Source organism: Macaca nemestrina, chromosome 10, assembly GCF_043159975.1.
Source record: "Macaca nemestrina isolate mMacNem1 chromosome 10, mMacNem.hap1, whole genome shotgun sequence".
Taxonomy (NCBI): Eukaryota; Metazoa; Chordata; class Mammalia; order Primates; family Cercopithecidae; genus Macaca; species Macaca nemestrina.
Window position 1 is genome coordinate 24,417,071 of NC_092134.1, and position 24,312 is coordinate 24,441,382.

Below are 24,312 nucleotides of genomic sequence, written 5' to 3' on the forward strand. Positions count from 1 at the left end.
GTCATCTTGGGAAGGAAACTGGTGGCTTTCTAAGACAAGGGAAAGAGCTGAACTAGCATGTTAGCACAATCAGCCCCCTCACCACGTGATGCCCTGAGCCTCCTTGGGACTCTGCAGAGAGTCCCCACCTCTGTACCAGCCAGAGAGAAGGTTCTCACCAGATGTGGTCCCTCAATCTTGGACTTCTCAGACTCTATAACTGTAAGAAATAAATTCCTTTTCTCTATAAACTCCACAGTTTCGGCCAGGTGTGCTGGCTCATGTCTATAATCCCACCACTTTGGGAGGCCAAGGCAGGAGGATCACTTGGGCCCAGGAGTTCAACGCCAACCTGGACAATATGGCCAAACCCCGTCTCTACAAAACACACACACGTGCACACACACACACACACAAATTAGCCGGGCATGGTAGCAAGTGCCTGTAGTCCCAGCTACTAGGGTGGCTGAGAAGGGAGGATCATTTGAACCTGGGAGGCAGAGGTTGCAGTGAGCCAAAATCATGCCATTGCATTCCAGCCTGGGTGACAGAGCGAGATCCTGTCTCAAAAAAAAAGAATTCCCCAGTTTCAGGTATTCTGTTATAAGCAACAGAAAATGGACTAAAACAGTTCTCTATGAAGGGGTTCCTTGTGGGATGATCCCTTCAGTGGCCCCTCCTCAAAGGTTACGTGGTGCCCATGGGGCCACTTGGTGAATAGCTGATGCCATTTGGAATTCTGGATGTGGAGGAAACACCATGTGTTACTAGTTCAGTGCCTCACCTCTCTGCCTCCTCCACGCCCAAGTTGTATGTATAACCTCCTACAACAAATACAACAGATAAAACAACATCTGTTCTAGCGTTTTCTCAAATTTGTTTCATGGCATTCATGGGTGCTCTGGGCAAAAGTGTTCCACAGCCAGATAGGTTTAGCAAGCACTGGGTTAAACAACATCAGATAGCTGTCTTTGCTGCAGGACTTTTCAGAACCTCTAATATGTTAGTACAACTTGTAATCATGTTACTTAGTCTCAATTATCCTCAATTTTCTGTGGCTCTGGGCAGTTGGCCTCTTTGATTTTCTGAGCTGTCCTTTCTTCTGAAGACTCATGGAATAACAGCCCCCAGCTGTTCTTTATAATGCCAGATCCAGAGAAGGTAGAGGGATTTCGGTGATGAGAGGGGCCCCATGTTGGGCTGAACCCTTCTCCAGGCACTGACTTTATGGCTTTCTCTCACCTCATGCTTCTTTGAGGAAAGAAGTGAGGGATAAGCAATGGCTTATGAAGGAGCACATTGATTTGTTGGCTGAGGGGAGAAGGGAGTTCTTGTGGGGGAAGCAGCAGTCACTGGAGTCTTCAGAGGTGGGATGGTGGCATTTTGGACAACTTCTTTTCTTCCAGGATTCTCCCAAAGAGCTTGGCTGCCTCCAGAGCACATCCCCAGTGGATGGTGAGCCCATAGCCTCCATGGCCATAGTTGTGGATGACCTAGGAGAAGCAAGAGAGAAGGTGGCCAGGTCCGAGAGGGACAGTGGAAAGAATAGATGAAGCTCTTCTGCCCTGGAAGACTCAGGAGCCTCCTGAAGAGTCCTGGGCAAAGCCAGATGCCACCAGAGTTTCTCTTGGCACCCAGGGGGAATGGTGGGGACCCCCTGGGACAGTAGCAAGAGATGATGGGGCAGCCACAAAATGGATATCTGGAAAATAGCCTCAGAGTCAAATTCAAATCACATCCCAGCCCTGCCCTCCACCAGTGGTCTGACTTGGGCAAGTGACTTCACCTCTTAATTCACCCCAGTTTCCTCATCTGAAGCATAGAGAGAACTGTCCCTATCCCAAAGAGCTCCAGAGGAGATTTAATAAGGTCATTCATGTAATGGACTTGCTGCTGTGTGTGACATGAAGTACACATCCAGTAAGTACACATTTTCCTGCTATTTGACCACAGACTTTAGAAAACCAACCCCATTCACCATTTCACCACCACCATTAACACTGCCATTGATACTGTCATATCTGCCACACCATTAATATCGCCACTGAGACAGTTGGTGCAGCCATGTTAACACTGCCTTTGAGATTGTCACCTCTGCTGAGATATTAACATCCTTGGTAGTGTCATTTCCATCAGCACCAACTACCATCCCCACTCCCAATCACACCATTATCAACACTGATCTCATCAGCACCACCTCCATTAACATCACCACTGCCCCCCTATGTAACCTTGAGCAGGTCCTTAACCATCATTGAGCCTCAGTTTCCCCATTTATAGAGGAGGGGATATTAGCCACCACTGCCCCTGCCTGCCAGGGAGCCTGTGTGGAACCTGAGATCAGACATGACTGTTTCATGAAAATGCCAGAGCCATCTAAGGAGTGGAGGAGGGCATTACTTTCCTTGCCGTGGGAGCATACCTCTGTGTTTGAAGGTCCAACGCGAAGCTGTTCTCTTTCTAGCCGAATCTTGGGGCGTACTGGCCGGAAGCCAGTTCGTTCATCAACAATTCTTGCATTCTGGAAAGAAACGTGCTGATCACTCATTTCTGGATTTTTTTTTCCTGTGGCCATTTTTAGGTAGTAAGTAGTTTTTAGAATCTCATCACCACCAACACTAATATAATCACAGTCACCTTTATCAATCACCACTACCACCAACACCATCTTTATCAGCTACCAACATCATTACCATTATTGCTTCTTCTACCTCTCCACCAATTCCATCATCAACCACCACCCTCACCATCAGCCACCACCATAATTCTAACAATAGTCACCATCTTATCACCATCATTATTACCATTCTCAGCATTTTCCTCACCATCAATACCAACTCATCCTCATCACCGTCACTACTGTCATCATCACTCGCAGACAAACGTGAAAGCCAAGGGCTCCCAGCCATGACCAGACAGGATTCATTAGCCCATAGCAAGAACTTCCCTGTACATTGTCAAGTTCTGCTATATTCCACATCCCTTGCTGGAATTAATTTGCCCAATTATCCCAGCGGTGGCATCTTCCCATCCTGAAGTGTCCTCATTAACAAGCTCCCAGGACCTTGGTCTAGGGCACTGCTACTCTTCCCTACCTTACCTTCAGAGTGGGCTCCAGTCTGCAGCAGCCTTCCCAAATGGTGTTGTGGTCCTGGATATTGTTTAGCTCATTCCAGTTTCCCAGCTGGAAGATGCCTCCAAGAGTAACTGTCTGGGTCCTAGATACAAATGAGGAGGGTCAAGGATCAAGGAAAATGAAGGCTGCGAGATGAATAAGGTCATTATCATCAACCTTGTCACCTCTGCTAACAACACCACCATCACTAACTCAATTGTCACTGTCATCACCATCAACACCAACCATGAACTCTTCCATCACCACTTCCATCAGTGTTGGCATCTCCATCAACAACATTGTCTTCACTACTATCATTAATAGGTCATCACCACCAACGGCATTCATCATTTCACCACCACCACTAACATTGCCATTGATATTGTCATTTCCATGACACCAGTAACACTGCCATTGAGACCACATGGTTGGTGCAACCATGTTATTAACATTGCCTTTGAGATTGTCAGCTCTGCTACATATTAATATCATTGATAGTGTCATTTCCATCAGCACCAACTACCATCCCGACTCCCAATCACACCTTCGTCAGTACTGATCTCATCAGCACCAGACCACCTCCATTAACATCACCACTCTACCACTCTTATGCCAATCACCACCCCCATGAATGCTGTCTTCCCCATCACTACAATATTATCCCTACTACCACCATTCTGCTATCAACAATATTGTCATCCCACAAACATCACCACTGGTTTCAGTGACATTGTCATCTCCACCATTAACATTACCACCACCATCAACCCCAATCACCATTCCCATTCCCACTCCCATTATTGCCATTCACACCACGGTTTTTTTTTTTTTTTTTTTTTTTTTTTGGAGACGGAGTCTCGCTCTGTGGCCCAAGCTGGAGTGCAGTGGTGTGATCATGGCTCACTGTATCCTCAACCTCCCAGGCTCAAGCAATCCTCCCATCTCAGCCTCCTGAATAGCTGGGACCACAGGCATACACCATCATGCCTGGCCAATTTTTGTAGAGATGGGATTTCACCATGTTGCCCAGGTTGGTCTTGAACTCCTGGGCTCAAGCAATCCTCCCACACTGGCCTCCCAAAGTGCTGGGATTACAGGCATGAGCCACCTACATACCACTTTTAGTGTCACCGCATTACATCCACTGCCTTTATCTTCAGCATCACCACTATTGTCATCCAAAAGAATGTTCATGGTAGACCTCAGTCAAGGCTGAGTCTGCCTTCCCAGGGATTCAGTAGTTCAAACTCACTTTAAAAACATTGAAAGGGTCCGGGCACAGTGGCTCACGCCTGTAATCCCAGCACTTTGGGAGGCAAGGGTGGGTGGATCACCTGAGTCAGGAGTTCAAGACAGGCCTGGCCAACATGGTGAAACCCCGTTTCTACTAAAAATACAAAAAATTAGCTGGGCATGGTGGTGGGCACCTGTAATCTCAGCTACTTGGAAGGCTGAGGCAGGAGAATTGCTTGAACCCAGGAGGCAGGGGTTGCAGTGAGCCAAGATTGCGCCATTGCACTCCAGCATGGGCAACAAGAGGGAAACTCTGTCTCAAAAAATAATAATAAATAAATAAATACGTTAAAACACTGAAAGGGAACAACTGTGGGCAGTAAGGAGCCTGGGGCAGGCAGCAGGGGCATGAAGAGGGCGTGAAGGGGACCCCTCTTCTGCCCGAGAACAGTCCAATTTTACCCTGGGATGATGTACGGGGAATTGTAGATGCCGCTCTCTGGCTCATGGGTGAGAATGAAATGCTTTATCCAAGGGGCATCCACCTGTTGATTCAAGGCAGGAAAGTCTCATCAGCAGAGGTGAGTCAGTGCGGCTGTCCTTGCTCCCCTCTGTGGCCAGATGACCTGACAAGAGTCAGGTCTGATTCCTTATAAGACCTCTCATGACGCTATGACCCAAGTGTGCACCTGGCTGTTTGCCTCTTGCAGGAAGAGCTGCCCTGATTGGCAGCCACCCCTGCTCCCTGAAGCATTGTGTCTCCTCACCCACATGTCTGAAGAAAAGCACCAGTACACACATGTAAATGCATACACATGAGAAATAAAAATAAAATTCTAAGCCCCCAACTGAATGAACAGACCCCCTCTTGGCCCTAGGAGCCCCAGAGAAACCCTGGAGCTGAGTTCACAGCCGCGGTGGGATGGGAGGTCTAATGTGCCTCATTATATCCCCTCCCTCAATGACCTGGCCAAAGTCAGGCTTTCTTCCCTAAGTGGTAAGCAGAAACCAGCCCTTTCAACAGACTCCACACTGATGATGTCATTGACCAGCTTATCTTCCCAGGTACAGAACTTCCTCCATTCCTTTTTTCTTCAAACTTTCAATTTTTTTTTTTTTTGAAACGGAGTCTTGCTCTGTTGCCCAGGCTGGAGTGCAGTCTTGGCTCACTGCAACCTCCGCCTCCCAGGTTCAAGTGATTCTCCTGCCTCAGCCTCCCAAGTAGCTGGCATTACAAGCGCCTGCCACCACACCCGGCTAATTTTTTGTATTTTTAGTAGAGATGGGGTTTCACCATATTGGCCAGGCTGGTCTCGAACTCCTGACCTCGTGATCCACCTGCCTCGGCCTCCCAAAGTGCTGGGATTACAGGCGTGAGCCACTGCGCCTGGCCCAAACTTTCATCTTATCTTATGTAAAATGTAGATTTACTGGGCACTAACTAAAGTCTCACAAGTATGTTATCATTCTCTCACAGCTGCACCCTTCTTCTGCTTTTTTAAAAAAGAAAACATATAAAGACTAAATCTCCCAAGAATCTCTTTGGAAAAAACAGCCACAGGTGCATCTGTGACTCGCATTTTTCCTGGGCGTGCCTTCAAGCTGGTTCCATAAACTTTGATGATTTCAGACGTATGCCTCAGTCACTCATTTTGGTTGTCACACCCATCAGCCCACATTAGGAACACACGCATGCACCCCTACACACATAAGCATACACACGTGCACCCCTATGAACACTCACAGGTGCACATGCACACACACCCTACGCACACACACACCATCACACATATGCACACATACCCTCACACACATGCACACACCCTCACATATATGCACACATCATCACACACGTACATACACCCTCATATACATGCACACACACCCTCACACATATGCACACACACACACCCTCACATGCATGCACATACATACCCTTACGTACATGCACACACTCTCAAACACATTCACACACACCCCTCGCACACATGCACACACCCACACCCTCACATACCTGCCCACACACACCATCACACACATGCACACACGTACCCTCACACACATGCACACATCCTCACATACATGCACACACCATCACACACGTACATACACCCTCATATACATGCACACACTTCCTCACACACATGCACACATACCCTCACATGCATGCACACACATACCCTTACGTACATGCACTACACCCTCACACACATATATGCACACACCCCTCACACACATGCACACACACCCTCACACACATGCGCGCACACACACACACCCTTCGCACACATGCACACACCCCCTCACACACATGCACACACACCCTCACACACATGCACACACCCTCACACACATTCACACACACCCCTTGCACACATGCACACACACCCCACACACGCACACATCCTCGCACACATGCACACACATACCTCACACACATGCACACACCCTCACATACATGCATACACACCCCTCGCACACATGCACACACACAGCCTCAATGCATGCACACACCCTCACACACATGCACACACACCCCTCACACACATGTACACACTCCCTCACATACAGGTATATACCCTCACACACATGCACACACACACCCCTCGCACACATGGACACACACACCTCACATACATGCACACTCACACACATGCACACACACCCCTTGCACACATGCACACACACCCCTCACGCACATGCACACACACATACACACACATCTTGCACACATGCACACACACCCTCACATACATGCACACACCCTCACACATGCGCATGCACACACCCTCACACACATGCACACACACCCCTCACATGCACACACACACACCCTCACATACATGCACACACCCTCACACACATGCACACACACACCCTCACATACATGCACACACCCTCCTCACACATGCACACACACCCCTCACACAAATGCACACACACCCTCACACACATACACACACACCCTCACAAACATGCGCACACACCCTCACACACCCACACATATGCACACACACACCACATACATGCACACTCACATACACGCACACACACATACCCTCATGCACATGCACACACACAGCAAGAGGAGGCATGGAACAACGCTTGCACGCACAGGCTTTTAAGCCAGGTTGCCTGGCTTCCAATCCCAATTCCACTTCTTACTACCGTGTGAACTTGTGCCTGTTACTTAAATCCTCTTTGCCTCAGTTTCTTCATCTGTAAGATGGCAATGACGATATGGTAGTACCCAGCTCAAAGGGCTGTGGCCATCACTAAATTAATTAACAAAATAGGCTGAGCGTGGCGGCTCACGCCTGTAATCCCAGCATTTTGACAGGCCAAGGCGGGGGGATCCCTTGAGCCCAGGAGTTTGAGACCAGCCTGAGCAATATGGTAAAATCCTGTCTCTACAAAAAAATGTAAAAAAAGAGCTGGGTATCGGGGTGGCATGTTCCTGTAGTCCTAGCTACTCAGTAGGCTGAGGTGGGAGCCTGGGAGGTCAAGGCTGCAGTGAGCCGTGATCAAGATACTGTGCTCTAACCTGGGCAACAGAGCGAGACCCTGTCTCGAGACTAATAATAATAATAATAATAATAATTAACACAATAAAGTGCTTAGGCCTGTATCCAGTGCTTGGTAAACACTCCATAAATGTTTGCTATTTTTATTACAATACAGGCATATGCTGCTCCCACATAGGTACAAGAACATACACGTGTGCTTCACGATCAAGAGGAAATCCTGAAAGAGGGCAAATGGGGGTGGGACAAGTTTGGATTTTAACATGTCAATTCTCTGCAGTCTGGGGGGGCTCCTCTAACAGATGTTCCTGATTTGTCCACCATCTTGAGAGATTGAATAAGCATGCGGAATGATCTTCCTATCAACAAAAGGCAGGGGTCTCACCCTCACACTCACCTTAATGATCTGCCCCCGGCCTGGCTGCAGCAGGGGGTCTGGTTGCAGCACCCCAGCCCATACCCCAGTGCAGTTGACAATCACATCTGCGCCTTCTCTTGCCACCTGGTAACAACCAACAGGGTAGTGGGGGATGAAAGGTGGGAAAGATCCTCGTATTCCCTGTTGTCTCTTCCCCTTTCTTCTACCCTCAATCTGTCTACTCCCTGATGAACAGTGGGGAGAGGTCTCAACGACAAATCAGAGAGTCCCGGCTCCAAATTTTCACCCTGCGATTTATCTGATGTGTGACCTTGAAAATGGCTCTTTATCTCCTTAATGCTCAGCTACCTCTGTAAAATGAGGCTGCCCGTGCCTGTTTACAGGCTGCTATGAGGCTCCTGTACAACTCTGGATATAAAAGTGGTTGTAAAGCAGTTCTTTGGATGGGGGAAATCTTCCTGGAACCTCCCGAAAGAAGTCAGAAAGGAAGCAGAGATAGTTATCTTTCTCCTTTTGACTCCTTTTAACTTTATTCTCTTGCCTTCTAGTCTGCCAAGACATTTGCAGAAGACACGTTGGAACCCCTAGCTCTGTCTACAGATGAGACGGTCTCATCTCAAGCATGCATGATGAGCCCCTAAGCTCCCCAACCCAGCCCCAGGGACTCTCATCACAAGACAGTCATGGCACAGACACATTGCGAGATGCTACTATTGTTCCTGAGTGAGTGATTGAGAATGAGGGCTGCATTGGGTGGACCATGTATCTCCAGTGTCCATCAGGGCCCGACCCAGAGCAGGTTAGTCCTCATGACATAGCACTAGTAGCTACATGTATGCAGTGCCTTCCATATGCCAAGCAGGGTTCTAGATGCTGGGATCAAATGAAGCCATACAGTAAAGCTCTTGTTGCTGGTGCCTGGAGACGGTGGCTTTTCCTATCATTATTATTGGTGGTGGTGTCGCTTTAGAGGTGAGTCAGCTGAGGGCCTGGACTTTGCAGAAAGACCAACCCAGATGTCAGTAGGGTTAAGAAGCAAACGTCTGACCTTGGAGTGCAGCTGACACTGAGAAAAGGCGGCCAGCTGTCTAACCCCAAAACTCATCGAGTCTCAGATATAAATCAGCTCCTAATGGCCACCATGATCCCAGTGTTCCTTTGTTCCCACCACCAACATGAAGGCAGAGACTTCCTCCTTCAGAACACCGGAGTCCTCCTGGGGCAAGGGTCTGGGGCAGGCCTGTGGGGACCCTAGGAGCCTGAGAAGGGGCCCCCGACTCAGCAGCAAGAAGCAGAGGCCTCCCTTCTTCTCCCTCCCCCACCCACCACATCAGCCCTGCAGCTCACCTCCTCAAAAGACTCCACCTTCCGCTGGAAGAACTTCACTCCCCTCTCAGTTAACCTGGGATGATCAAACACATCAAAAAGCCTAGTATTCATTTCTCTGTCCCATCCCGCCAAGAGGGTAGCACAGAAACCTTTCCCAAAGAACCTTCTGCAGACATTAGTCGCACAGGATGCTGTTTGAGAAGATGGCTGTGTCGTCAAATCAGCTCATGAGCACCTGGCTGGACTGGTAGTCCAAAAAATCTCCCTTGGGAAACCAGAGATGGTCCAAGCCCCTTGTTGGGCAGATGGAGTTGGGGAAGGGCCTTGTTGAAGGCCATAGAGTGAGTCAGTGATGGAGTTGGAACTCAAACCCAGGCCTCTTAGCCCCCAATACTTCCTATGACCACCACATTGCTTTGTAACAGTAAAGGGGATGAGATTCAGAGTAGAGAAGGGGAGAGTTGTACCAGTGCCAAATTCCCCTTTGTCAGAAGCTGGGCATGAGGAGGAAGGTGGGCTGAGGACACCCACCCTCCCTTTAAACATCCCATTGCAAAAACATCTAGCACAATTAGAAATACACTAGAAACGGCCGGGCACAGTGGCTCACGCCTGTAATCCCAGCACTTTGGGAGGCCGAGGCAGGCGGATCACGAGGTCAGGAGATGGAGACCATCCTGGCTAACAGAGTGAAACCCCGTCTCTACTAAGAATACAAAAAAAAACAAAATTAGCCAAGTGTGATGGTGGGCGCCTGTAGTCTCAGCTACTCAGGAGGCTGAGGTAGGAGAATGGCGTGAAGCCGGGAAGCGGAGCTTGTGGTGAGCCGAGATTGCGCCACTGCACTCCAGCCTGGGCGACAGAGCAAGACTCCATCACACACACACACACACGTATGGAATCTCCCTTAATACGAATGTATGTGAATATAAATATCAACGTTTCTGTCAAGTGAGTGTTTGCTAATTTAGAACACTGCCAGATTCCTATTAACATAAGGAACAAGTCAAAGACATCCACTATCATCTGGATGAGAAACATTATTCTGGAGGTATTGGCCAAAGCAGTTAGAGAAGAAAAAAAGAGAGAGGTAGATAAAAATAAAAGGTAGCTTATGTTTTGCAGATGATGCAAACATATCTGGAAATCTTAAAATAATACATCTAAAACTATTACACAAATATTAGGTATTTAAAAGAGGTTGTTAATAGACGTCATGTGTAAACAGCTGCCCAGGTGGTTCTGATGCCCAGCTAGGCTCAGGACCCATTGCCTCTGTGCCCAGTGGTGATCAGGACCAAGGATAGCTCCCACACCAGGCCTAAGGGTATTCTTCAAACCCTGGGGTTGGTCCATGCAGGGGGAAGCCCACGAACCATCTTCTACTACAACTTCGTCTCTGGGAGGTGCCTCCCTCAAAGTGGAGTTTAAAATCTCACCTTTCAGTCAGCCACTGTAGATAGTTCTTTCCCTCCAGAATTAGGCTTGTATGGAACCAGCCATAGCTAGAGTCACAGCAGGCAAAAGTTGAAAATAAAGGTAAAAATCAGGGCTATATTTGAAGGCTGTGAAATGGAGGTGGGAGCAATGTTGTTCTGTAGGCCCAAAGGGTAGTGCCACGACCACTAGGTGAAGTTCAAGGGGGGGATGTGGTTTTGAGCTCAATGCAAGGAAAAATGTTCTATCAGACAAGACCATCTCTGACACTGGAAGATGCAAGTGGAAATTGAATGTGCATTTGTAGAGGGGATTCAGGCATGGGGTGGGATGAGGAGAAGACCAGAGAGGCATCAGGCTGTAGACAAAAGAAAGGAGCAGTGTGGGGTCATACAGACTGGGTTGGAATCCCAGTTTGGCCACTTGGCTGTGTGACCTTAGGAAGTCACTTAGCCTCTCTGAAACTCAATATCTTCATCTACAAAACAAGATGGTGATATGGAGCCTCCGGACTTGAGATCTGTGATTTCATACCCCCTACCTTCCCAGCCCAAGGCCAGGTTTGAGTGGGTACCCTCTCTGAAGGAGCTGGACCAAGGACCAGGAGACCAGGGTACCAAGACCTGGGTAGCACAGGAAATCTGGTGCCTCTACCCTCTGCTGCCTTCTGGACAGGTCTGTCTAACTCATGGGGCCCCGGTCCCCTTTGACTATGACAATAAACTCACCTGTAATCTGGGAATATATCCAGCTCTCTGGGGGTCAGCTTCCGAAATCCCAGAACTGTGTCCTTCCAGGAAGGGTCCTGAAGAGGAAGGACAAAGGGGGTACCAGGAGGGATGGAAGTCAATAATAACGATAATGGGCCAGGCGTGGTGGCTCACACCTGTAATCCCAGCACTTTGGGAGGCTGAGACGGGTGGATCACCTGAGGCCAGGAACTCCAGACCAGCCTGGCCAATGTGGTGAAACCCCGTCCATACTAAAAAAAGAATAACAATACAAAAATTAGCAGGGTATGGTGGTGCATGCCTGTAATCCTAGATACTCAGGAGACTGAGGCAGAAGAATCCCTTGAATCTGGGAGCTGGAGGTTGCAGGGAGCCGAGACTGTGCCACTGCACTCCAGCCTGGGCCAAAGAGCGAGACTTCATCCCAAAAAAAAAAAAAAAAAGATAATGACAAAGACGTATGTCATGCTAAGTGCATATCAGGCACCGTTCCAAGCACTTTACTTATACTGGTCCATTTAACCTTCACAAGAAGCCACTGGGGTGGATGCTATTCTTTCCCCAGTTTACAGATGGACCCACTGAGGCTTAGAAAGATTAAATAACTCACCTAAGGTCACACAGCTAATAAATGGTGGTGTTGGGATTTTAACCCATACAGCTCAGTTCCAGAGTCCATGTTCTTAACCGCTATTTATGGTAAGGGTAAGAGTAAGACTGAGGGTGAGTTATACGGAAAAGGTCAGAAATAGGGGAGAGAAAGCGGCAACAGTGAGAGTCCCCGGGGATGAGAGAAAGCAACAGAGCATAGTGTCAGATAACCTGGGCGGAGACCCCAGCCTCATCACTTACTACTTGAATTCTCTGAGACTCAGTCTCCTTGTCTGTATCATGGAGTTAATAATCACTCTTGGCCAGGTGCAGTGGCTCACACCTGTAATCCCAGCACTTTGGGAGGCAGATCACTTGAGGTCAGGAGTTCGAGACCAGCCTGGCCATCGTGGTGAAACCCCATCTATATTAAAAATACAAAAATTAGCCAGGCGTGGTAGTGCATGCCTGTAATCCCAACTACTCAGGAAGCTGAGACAGGAGAATGGTTTGAAACCAGGAAGTGGAGGTTGCAGTGAGCCGAGATCATGCCAATGCACTCCAGCCTGGGCAATACAGCGAGACCCCGTCTCAAAAAAAAAAAATACTCTTAGTCCCATGAAAGGTAACAGATAATGTGGATAAAGCCCTTAGCAGAGTGCTAAAGGTTGAATGAACTTTAAGAGCTGGCACAGGGCTCTGGGCACAGAGCCAGACCACCCTCTCCAAGCAGCCTGAGCAAACCCTCCCAGGGCTGTGCTGTTCCTGTGAGCACATTGGGCAGCATGTGGTCACACATGGCCTGGATTCAAATCCCAGCTCAGCCACTGGCAAGCTTTGTGGCCTTGGGCAAGTTACTCCATTTCTCGGAGCTTCTTTTTTCTCATCTATTAAGTGAGGATAAGGACAGCCCTTACCTCCTGGTTATAAAGAGAATTAAATGAGCGGCTAGCTGTAAATGAGTTAGGACTGGGCCTGGCACAAAATAAATGCTTTGGCAGTTTTTGCTATGATAAGTATTTTATTTCTTCTTGATAAAAAGCCCTGGGACCTTCAGGGACACATGAAACCTTTTGGCTTCAGCACCAAGTGCCCGTCACTGCAGAACATGTTTGTGTTTTAGCCATGCTAATCAAAGGCTAGTTTCCCCTGGGCATCAGAAGATTCTTTGTCCTCTGCCAACTGAACAGCAAAATTTGAAACAAAAATAATTTTCAAAGCAAAAATAGAATTTAAACCAAACCTGTTTTGAACCCAGGAGTCTGTTGCCTACGAGACTCAAAACACCCGGCCCTCATCTGTGATTAAGGCTCTGCGGCACTCACCCTCACCACCCCAGCCCTGGGGGATCATCCCTCACAGTCAAGAAGTGTTCACCCACCGGAATGGCTTCATGGAAGAGGTTGTAGCCTGAGATTAGGAACAGGCCCAGTTTTTCAGCATTGGGAGAATGGATGTGGCTCAGGAGATAGTCAAAAGTCTGTTGGCTCCAGTCCCTGGAAGGGTCATGAAGAGTTCGATCACCCAATGCCCTGAGCTGGGCAAAAAACCTTAGGTCAGCTGGCATGGGGCTGTGGCATGATCAGGGGTTTGGGGTGTGTCCAAAACCCAGAAATCCACCACGTTCACTCTTGCAACTCCCCAAATGCCATGGGTCTTCTCCCTCCCAAATTTTCCAATATTTCCCCATTAATAGAATAAAGAAGACAGGGAATGAAGGATGCCCATCATAACCATTTGGAGTGCACCTCCAGCACAGGATTACATGGCTGATGAGTTTCAGTGAAGGCCTTGACCTGGCTTTGGGGATTACGAGCCACACTGTTCAGGCTGGCTGCAAGCACCCCTCCTTGTAAACATTGGTGGCAGATATCGACTTGCAGCTCCTCAAACTTTTCCTCCTCCCCCGGGCACAGAGCTCACCTACATTTCCTAGACCCTCTTGCAGCTAAATGAGACCGTGTGACTTGTTTCTGGCCAAGGGACTCTAAAGACTCTGCGCATGTGGTCCTGCGTGATCCTTCTGCAGTCACCGGCCCATGTGAATGGTGACCTTGAGGTGACCTCCGGAACATGTGGGAAAATGGCAAAGCCATGAGATGGAAGGAGCCTGGGCCCCTGAATCACTGCGCACTGATCAGAAACATTGGTTTTTTACAGAGGTGTGAATTAAAATTCTGGTTGGGTACATTGGCTCATGCCTATAATCCCAGCTCTTCTGGAGGCTGAGGCAGGAGGGTCACTTGAGGCCAGGAGTTTGAGACAAGCCTGGGTAACATAGGGAGAACCTGGCTCTACAAAAAATAAAGAAAAGTAGCCGGGCATGATGGCATGCACCTGGGTCCCAGCTACTTGGGAGGCTAAGTTGGGAGGATTGCTTGAACCCAGGAGGTCAAGGCTGCAATGAGCTATGATCATATCACTGCACTTCAGCCTGGGTGACAGGATGCCTCTAAAACAATTTTTTAATCTGTTTGAGCTGCTATTCATTGGGCATTCCATTTGCTGAAGCATCTGGCAGTTTCTAAACTACCATAATGACCTTTGCAATTTATTTGATAAATCTGTGCATCCATCCACCCACTTAGATGTTCACCCACTTAGAAGTTTTCCAGATTCAGCTGGGTGCAAGGGCTCACACCTGTAATCCCAGCAATTTGGGAGGCTGAGGAGGGCAGATCGCTTGAGCCCAGGAGTTCAAGACCAGCCTGGGCGACACAGACAGACCCTATCTCTATTTAAAAAGAATAAAATTTGGCAAGGCACGATGGCTCATGCCTGTAATCCCAGCACTTTGGAAGGCCAAGACAGGCAGATCACCTGAGGTCAGGAGTTCGAGACCAGTCTGGCCAACATGGTGAAACTCCATCTCTACTAAAAGTACAAAAATTAGCCAGGCGTGGTGGCAGATGCCTGTAATCCCAGTTACCTGGGAAGCTGAGGCAGGAGAATCGCTTGAACCCAGGAGGCAGAGGATGCAGTAAGCCAGGATCATGCCATCGCACTCCAGCCTGGGTGACAAGAGTGAAACACAATCTCAAAAAAATAATAATAAAAATAAAAATTTATAAACTAAAAAAGAGGAAGTTTTCCAGATTCACCAACCATGTGGTATTGACAGGCACCCAGTTTCAGGAAGACGAGACAAAACCTCCTAGTATCTGGCACAGAGCAAGGGGCTTAATATTTATGAATCTTTTATTTATTTTTTTCTTTTTGACACAGTCTCACTCTGTTGAGAGTACAGTGGCAAAATCTCAGCTCACTGCCACCTTTACCTCCTGGGCTCAAATGATTTTCCTGCCTCAGCCTCCGGAGTAGCTGGGATTACGGGCGTGCGCCACCATGCCCAGCTAATTTTTTGTATTTTTGGTAGAGATGGGATTTTGCCACGTTGTCCAGGCTGGTCTGGAACTTCTGGCCTCAAGTGATCCTCCCACCTCGACCTCCCAAAGTGCTGGGATTAAAGGCGTGAACCACCATGCCTGGCGTTTTCTTTATCTTATGCTAGACCAGAGCTTCCACAAGGGGCTTGCTCTTGGTGATGGGAACCCTGACCCCCTCTGCAGACTTAGCCCCATGGGCTCCCCAGGCTACCCTATGTGACCCTCACTCACGCCTCCTTTGGGTTGCTGGGGTCAGAAAGGTAGGGCTGCCAGAAGCCGGCAGCTACGTCAGTGGTGGTGAGTGGGGTGAAGCGGTCCGCGTAGACCTTTATGTCCAGTGGCTGCCGCACTGAGTGGTAGCGCTCATGGATGCAGAGGGCGGTGGACAGCCCGATGACTCCCGCTCCGATCACCACCACACGCATGGTACCAGCCTGTGGGAAGGAAGGGTTGAGGCACACCATCATCACCATCATCTCCATCATCCTCACCACCATTGCCACCATCCACTGAAGGCTTAGAAAGTGCCAGACACCACCAAGCCCTTTTTATATTTGATCTTCCCCATGACCCCAGGAGGAAGGAATATCATTGTTCCCATTTTGCAAATGGAAACACTGAGGTATGGCGAAGCAATCGAGACTTGGCCACAGTCGCACGGCTGGTAAATGATGCAGCTTTCTCTGGGGAGCATCCCCAGACACCCAGTTTCTGGGCTGGGAATAGAAAAGACCCAGCAGAGCGCATGACCAACTGTAGGCTCGGTAGGCCGATGGTTAGTGCGACGGGCTCTGGCTTCAGGACTCAGCTCTGCCACCTACTGGCCGTTAACTTTGAGCAAGATGCTTCAACCTCTAATAATCCATACTTGAGGGGATGGATGGGAAATTGAACAAGATGCCAAACGTAACAAATTTAACAAGCTGCCTGATGAAAAAGAAGTAATGTACTGACGTTTGTGGAGCACCTACTGTGAGCCAGCTGGCCCCAGCTAAGTGCTTCACAGGCATCCCTTCTTCCAAGTCTCCCAACACTCTTATGAGGTAGGGGCTGCTGCTTTCGGCCCCGTCTTCCAGAGGAGGAAACTGACGTTCAGAGAGGTGATGTGACTTACCTGAAGTCACACAGCCAGTTAAATGGTGCAGCTGTGACTTAATTTCAATTTGAGCAAACTCAACACACGCTTAATGCATACCTACCATATGCCAGGCTAGCAGCCAGCAAATGCAGCTATGAGCATGACAGACACAGTGTCTGGCCTCAGAACTTGGTCTTCCAGCACAGAACTCCACCTGCCTTGGGGCACAGGGCTAATTGGGCCCTGAGAAGTTTAGAAGGCCTACCAGCTTCTAACCTTGAAGCTACTTAAGTCTGCACAGCAGGGAAATATTCTGCAGCCTCCTGCTGAGGCAGAACAAGAGAATTGTTTGTGCTCAGAAGAGCCAAATTCAACTTTCCCTCCTCTTCACTCACAACTCTCCTCCTGCAGACCTCAGCTCCTGGCAACTTGGGCCTGCGGCCCTGGACAGCAGGACATTCTTAATATGGCCTAGTTTTATAAAGGAGGGAAAAACGGCTCCAGTCCACAAGAACTGGACTCTGTTGGGGTTTCAGAAGCCAAGTTGGAGATAGAACCAACAAACAGAAAGGTATCGTTCCTCTAGGCAATTCTTCCAGCTTCGAGCCTTAGCTTGGATACTGGGGCTTAGGAGACAGCCCCTCTCAGGGACTCTTGGCCTCCTCTCCTCCCTCTTCTCTAATACTTTGCCTGGAGACACAATCTCCTCATCTGCGAAAAGGGGGTAATCCCAATCTTACAGGGTCATTTTAAGGGTTAAATAACGAGTTTAGCAAAAGTTCTCGGTACAATGCCTGGCACAGAGTAGGCCATCAACACACAGCAGCCTCCTAGAACTTTGTCTCCTAGAACTTTGAAAAAATCACATAGAACAAAAACATTGCAGGAACAAAAGGAGAGAGGGAGAACCAGGCTCAGTGGCTCACGCCTGTAATCCCAGTACTTTGGGAGGCCGAGGCAGGTGGATCACGAGGTCAGGAGTTCAAGACCAGTCTGGCCAAGATGGTGAAATCCCGTCTCTACTAAAAACTACAAAAATTAGGCGCAGTGGCAGGCGCCTGTAATGCTAGCTACTAGGGAGGCTGAGGCAGGAGAATCTCTTGAAGAACCCCTGGCAGCAGAGGTTGCAGTGAGTCGAGTTCGCACCACTGCATTCCAGTCTGGACAACACAGCCAGACTCGCTCCAAAAAAAAAAAAAAAAAAAGAGAAAGGCAGAGTCAGACCTGGCTTCACTTCTGCCTTGCTGTGTGACCTTGGCTAAGTTAATTCTCCCTCTCTGGGCTTTTTGACTGTCTCTGCATAATTTCCAGGGAGCTGACCACTTTTTTTCTTTTTTTTTTTTTTAAGAGACAAGGTCTCACTCTGGCACCCAGGCCGGAGTGCAGTGGCACGATCATAGCTCACTGCCACCTCTAATTCCTGGGCTCAAGCGATCCTCCCACCTCAGCCTCCCAAAGCGCTGGGCTTTCAGGTGTGAGCCACTGCACTTGCCCTCTTGACCATTTTTATACGTTAACAATGAGAAGGCAGAGGAATAAAGGGCTTTCTGCATTCTCCAGATTCTCCATGATGAATCCAAGAGACACTATGGCCCAGGCTGAGGGTCAGACAGACCCAGGTTCGCAGGCTGACTTGGGCACACACCAGCCATGTAACCCTGGGCAGGTTGCTCAACTTGACTGAGTGAGGGTGACCAACGTCCGCAGCTTGCCCAGGACTGAGGGTCCTGCCAGGATGCAGCCTTTCAGACTAAAAGTCAGTGCATCAGAGTTTCAGGCAAACCAAGATGAGTTGGTTAATCCTAATTGAACCTCAGTTTCCTCATCTATAAACTTTTTTTTTTTTCGAGACAGAGTTTCACTCTCGTCGTCCAGGCTGGAGTGCAATGGCACAATCTCAGCTCGTTGCAGACTCTGCCTCCGGGGTTCAAGTGATTCTCCTGCCTCAGCCTCCTGAGTAGCTGGGATGATAGGCATGCGCCAACACGCCTGGCTAATTTTTGTATTTTTAGTAGAGACGGGGTTTCACCATGTTGGCCAGGTTGGTCTCAAACTTCTGACCTCAGGTGATTTGCTGGCCTTAGACTCTCAAAGTGCTAGGATTACAGGAGTGAGCCACTACGCCCAACCTCATCTATAAACTTTTATGAGAGCTGACAAAGTTCCTTGCCTTATTGTCTCCTCACTGGAATATCAGCTCCTGGACACCCAGGTAGCGAGAGGCAGAGCCCAGGCCAGCCTGGCTCATAAGTCTATGTGCTTAAAGGCCGTGCTTGCCGGTAAATCACATGGTTTGAAAATCTGAGAATCAAGCAGGTGAAGAGGAACAACCGAAGCTTCAGAGTCCTGCATTTCAAAAATATAATATAATATAATATAATATAATATAATATAATACAAAATAAAATAAAATGTCTGTAGGAATTTTTAGAGTGTTGGTGGGAATAGAATGGAAAATCAAAAAGGCTGGGCACGGTGGCTCACGCCTTTAATTCCAGCACTTTGGGAGGTTGAGGCTGGCAGATTACTTGAGGTCAGGAGTTCAAGATCAGCCTGGCCAACATGGCGAAACCCTGTCTCTACAAAAATACAAAAAACTTAGCCAGGCTTGGTGGCACACGCCTGAAATTCCAGCTACTCAGGAGGCCAAGGCAGGAGAATCCTTTGAATCCGGGAGGAGGAGGTTGCAGTGGGCCGAAATCATGCCGTTGCACTCCAGCCCAGGTGACGAGAGTGAAACTCCGTCTAAAAAAAAAAAAAAACAAAAAAACTCCGTCTAAAAAAAAAAGAATTTAAAAGGAAAAAAATGTGAGTCCAAAGTCAATTATCTTTTTTTAAAAATTCACTGTATGGGGCCGGGCGCGGTGGCTCAAGCCTGTAATCCTAGCACTTTGGGAGGCCGAGATGGGCGGATCACAAGGTCAGGAGATCGAGACCATGCTGGCTAACACGGTGAAATCCCGTCTCTACTAAAAAATACAAAAAACTAGCCGGGCGAGGTGTCGGGCGCCTGTAGTCTCAGCTACTTGGGAGGCTGAGGCAGGAGAATGGCATGAACCCGGGAGGCGGAGCTTGCAGTGAGCTGAGATCTGGCCACTGCACTCCAGCCTGGGCGACAGAGTGAGACTCCGTCTCAAAAAAAAAAAAAAAAAAAAAAAAAAAAAATTCACTGTATGAGTCAAAATTGACACTGATTATTGCAACGTGTGTGTGTGTGTGTGTGTGTGTGTGTGTGTGTGTGTGTGTTAAAGTGCAAAATAAATGCATGAGGTCCTCACGACAAGCCAGAGCCACATTGTGAGATCTGGCAGATCCAGCCTCAGGTAAAATCATTCATGCGTGTAGGTAATGAGCTTTTGGACTTAAACACACCCAGCTCAGTTACTCGGTTGGACATTTTCGTGTTGTTGGCGATGTTTTTATTAGCGTTGCCATTCTCCTCTGTTTTACACCATTACTTCAACCCAGCAAGCTTGGAGTATGCATCCCAGAAGATGCAAACAACTTGGATTATTATATTTGTGTGCATGTGTATGTGTGTGTGTGTGATTAGAATGTCTGTGTAAGCATGGAACAGGAAGGGAACCAACGTATTTTGGTCTCTGCCACTTGCCAGACACATGTAGATGCAGCACAGACGTAATCCTCTTAATCCTCTCAACTGCTGTAGGAAGTAGGGAAGGTTACTGCCCTCATTCTGGAGGCTGGGACTGAGGTTCAGGGAGGAGAAGTCACCCACCCAAGGTTACACAGTCAGTATGGGACAGCATTCGGATCCAGACCCAGTTCTATCAGCACTTTCTGCGTTGCTCTAAAAAAATATTTAGGCAGTCGGCATGCAGTTGCCACCTGACGCTTTCTGCTTGTCTTTCAGTCTTGCGTTTATCTGCCTAGGACCTCCCTTGTCCCCTAGAAGGCAATCTGAGACAGCTGATGGCTTTGATTGCTACGTGCACAGCAAAGAATATGAAAGACTTGTTTAAAAAAAAAAAATCAGTAAGCCAGAGATGAGGCATTTGAATGAACATAATTCGTTCTCCCTGGTTGTACCACATGGCTACTTCTTATGAAGTTATTTGCAGAGTTTGTCCTTGAAATGGAACAGAAGCTATAAAAGTTTGAGAACCAGGCTACCAACTCCCCCATCAAAAATAATAACTATCATTTGAGTCCTTGCTACCTGCCTAGATCTGTTAAGCACTTTACATGCACCACCTCTGTTAACACTCAGATTCACCCTCTAAGAGGGGAGTTATGATCCCAGTGTTCCAGATGAAGAAACTGAGGCTTGGGGAGGGAAAAATCTCTTACCTATGGTCTCTCTGCTGGATGTTTGAGAGGCTGGAGCTCTCCTTTCCTGTCACCTGCCTTAGGCTGTAATGTTGAGCCCCGTCTTTGACATTGGTAGGACATGAAATCCTTTGCCTCTCCCCTCTCCCAACCCCTGCCCCCAGCTCAAAGGTGCATCTGCCACTCACCGGAAGTACCAAACTGCTGGAGAGACCAGATAACTGCCGTGCGGGGACACAGGATGCTATTTCCTGAGGGGAAGCTCCTGATTCTGGGGCGTCTTGCCTCCAGCCCTCTGTCCGCCAGCCCGGACTGGAGCGCAGGGTCAAAGTCTGGAGCTATGGACAGGGCACGGCTTGAGGGGTGGGGCTCAGCACTGCACTGCCCGCAGAGACTGGACCCAGGCCCCGGCCGGGAGACCTCGCTCCCGGTCCCTGAAAAGTTGCCTGACTTTTCTGGCTGATCTCAAGCTCCTGTGGACAGGCCTCGGGGGAGGGAGGGAGGACAGGCATTCTTGGAGGGTGGATGAGCACAAGAAGGGCTGTCGCTCTGGCCAGCTGGAGAGGATCCCCTTTCTTCCCTCTTCCTGCTGCTGCCCTGGGGGAGGGTCGGGCCGTTCCCTGCGGCACTGGAGGCCTGGCCTGCAGAGAGGGGGTGGTCAGCCTGGCAGCCCCTGAGGGGAAAGGAGAGGCACAGGACAGGGGCTCCCTGGGCCAACCCGATGCCATTCCAGGACGCTGGGGAGATGAGGCCAAGGAGAGACTGGAGGTGACGGCTGTGTGGGCCATGGGGATGCGTGGCTCTTTGCTCCCGTATCCCAGAGACGCAAGCGGCAGGACTCCAGGCCCTTCCTCTGCCAGGGATAGATGTGGAGCTGTGATTTTTAGAGCCCAGAGATCTGTGGGCACCTCACTGTACAGATGGGAAGACTGAGGCCTGAGAGAGACGGATCAACCAGCCCTGAGGGAGGCATTCTTTGGGTCAGCTTTAGCAATCCGGCCTCTAACACTTGCCTTTAGTATCATCAAATTAAAAGGCGAAGATGAAATAAGAAAATGCTTGCAAAATACTCACTGCTTAGTATTTTCTCCTTTTTTCTTAAGTGACAGGATCGGCCAGGCACAGTGGCTCACACCTGTAATCCTGACAGTTTGGGAGGACAAGGTGGGTGGATCACCTGAGATCAGGAGTTTGAGACCAGCCTGGCCAACATGGTGAAACCCCATCTCTACTAAAATTATAAAAACTCAGCTGGGAGTGGTGGGGTGTGCCTGTAATCCCGGCTACTCAGGAGGCTGAGGCAGGAGAATTGCATGAACCCGGGGGGCGGAGGTTGCAGTGAGCCGAGATGGCACCACTGCACATTGCAGCCTGGGCTACAGAACGATACTCTGTCTATAAAAAAGAAAAAAGAAAAAGGAAAAAAAAAAGAGACAGGGTCAGGCCAGGTGTAGTGGCTCATGCCTGTAATCCCAGCACTTTGGGAGGCCAAGGTGGATGGATCACTTGAGGTCAGGAGTTTGAGACCAGCCTGGCTAACAGGTTGGTGAAATCCCGTCTCTACTAAAAACACAAAAATTAGGTGGCCGTGGTGGCACATGTCTGTAATCCCAGCTACTCGGGAGGCTGAGGCAAGAGAATCACTTGAACCTGGGAGGCGGAGTTTGCAGTGAGCCAAGATCAAGCCACTGCACTCTAGCCTGGGCGACAGAGTGAGACTCTGTCTCAAAAAAAAGAGAGAGAGAGAGAGAGACAGGATCTCATTCTACCACCCAGGCCAGAATGCAGTGGTGCCTTGAACTCTTGGGCTCAAGCAATCCTTCTGCTTTGGCCTAGCCAGGACTGCAGATTCATGCCATACACCCAGTCAAAATATTTATTTTTTGTAAAGACAGGGTCTTGCTATTTTGCCAAGCTGGTCTCAAACTCCTGGCCTCAAGCAATCATCCCACCCCGGTCACCCAAAGGGTTAGGATTATAGGCATAAGCCACCACACTCTGACATATTTTTTTTTCTTCAATAATAAAAAATGGATGGGGTGAAACCCACTTTTTATTTTATATCTAACTAGTTTGAATTTTAATACAATAGTCAAGTATCACTTAAATATCATGTGACCCTTATAAAGATCCCTGTGTGTTTAATTCGTCATGGGAGCACTTCAACATTCACAAAAGCCCGATATCTTCAGGCTCCCCACTGCCATCCCAGCAATAATTTACGTTTTATAAATTTTGGTGTACCAATTCTAAATACTTTACCCGGATTTTCTTTTTTATTTTTTTCTGAGACAGAGTCTCACTCTGTCGCCCAAGCTGGAGTGCAGTGGTGCCATCTCGACTCACTGCAACCTCCACCTCCCAAATTCAAGCAATTCTCCTGCCTCAGCCTCCTGAGTAGCTGGGATTACAGGTGCATACCACCTCGCCTGGCTCATTATTTTTGTATTTTTAGTAGAGACAGGTTTTCACCATGTTGGCCAGGCTGGTCTCGAACTCCTGACCTCAGGTGATCTGCCCACCTCAGCCTCCCAAAGTGGTGGGATTATAGGCGTAAGCCACCGCACCCTGCCTTACCCAGATTTTCTCTTTGAATCTTGAAACAGCCCTAAGGCGGGTGCTGTTATTATCATCCCCACTTCAGGGCTAAAATTCAGAAACTTGCTCCAGCATCCACTGAAGTTAAAGATGGCTATCCTAATATCTATCATGCCCACGTCTATGTATATACCCAAGATAAATGAAAACATACATCAATCAAAAGATAAAAGGCTTCTGTAAGAATGTTCATAGCCCCTGTTAACTAAAAAAAACAAAAACAAAAACAAAAACAAACAAACAAAAAAATCACAGATGTGTAAATTCAGAGAGAAGAGACTTTATTTCTTATAAGGGGTTATAGCCTACAAGGACCAGCCCACAGGCTGGGAAGTATGCCTCCCTCCAAGACCAGAGACAGGCACTTTGAAGGAGGAGGGGTTGGGTTAGGAGCTTTGTGCCGAAGGGGTTGGCTGAATGATATAATCGGCAGGTTACAGGAGAAACTATGAATATTTGTGAAGATGGCCCCAACACGTGTATGCACAAACGTGCATGTGACATACCATACATGTTCACTTTGGGGCGGAGACTTAACATTTAAATGTATTACAATTAGGCCAGACGTGGTGGCTCATGCCTATAATCCTAGCACTTCTGGAGTCCAAGGTGGGTGGATCGCTTGAGCCCAGGAGTTTGAGA

At 48.6% G+C, this 24,312-nt stretch overlaps 1 protein-coding gene across 3 annotated transcripts; it reads right to left on the bottom strand.

Moving 5' to 3' along the window:
- Window positions 1-832: 832 nt before the first annotated feature.
- LOC105498206 (D-amino acid oxidase) lies at window positions 833-21,425 on the bottom strand. Of its 3 annotated transcripts, none has more exons than XM_011770163.2 (11): window positions 21,261-21,423; window positions 15,936-16,138; window positions 13,700-13,814; window positions 11,725-11,801; window positions 10,999-11,064; window positions 9,578-9,632; window positions 8,249-8,353; window positions 4,790-4,872; window positions 3,080-3,197; window positions 2,402-2,500; window positions 833-1,472 (listed from the first exon to the last, which is right to left on the bottom strand). In XM_011770163.2, the coding sequence occupies exons 2-11, from the start codon at window positions 16,127-16,129 to the stop codon at window positions 1,341-1,343; spliced, it is 1,044 nt and encodes a 347-aa protein (XP_011768465.2). In that variant the 5' UTR covers window positions 16,130-16,138; window positions 21,261-21,423; the 3' UTR covers window positions 833-1,340. The 3 variants fall into 3 exon arrangements, with proteins under 3 accessions (XP_011768465.2, XP_011768476.2, XP_011768484.2); XM_011770174.2 differs by lacking the exon at window positions 21,261-21,423 and adding an exon at window positions 21,094-21,181; XM_011770182.2 differs by lacking the exon at window positions 10,999-11,064 and having other exon boundaries at window positions 21,261-21,425.
- Window positions 21,426-24,312: the final 2,887 nt, after the last annotated feature.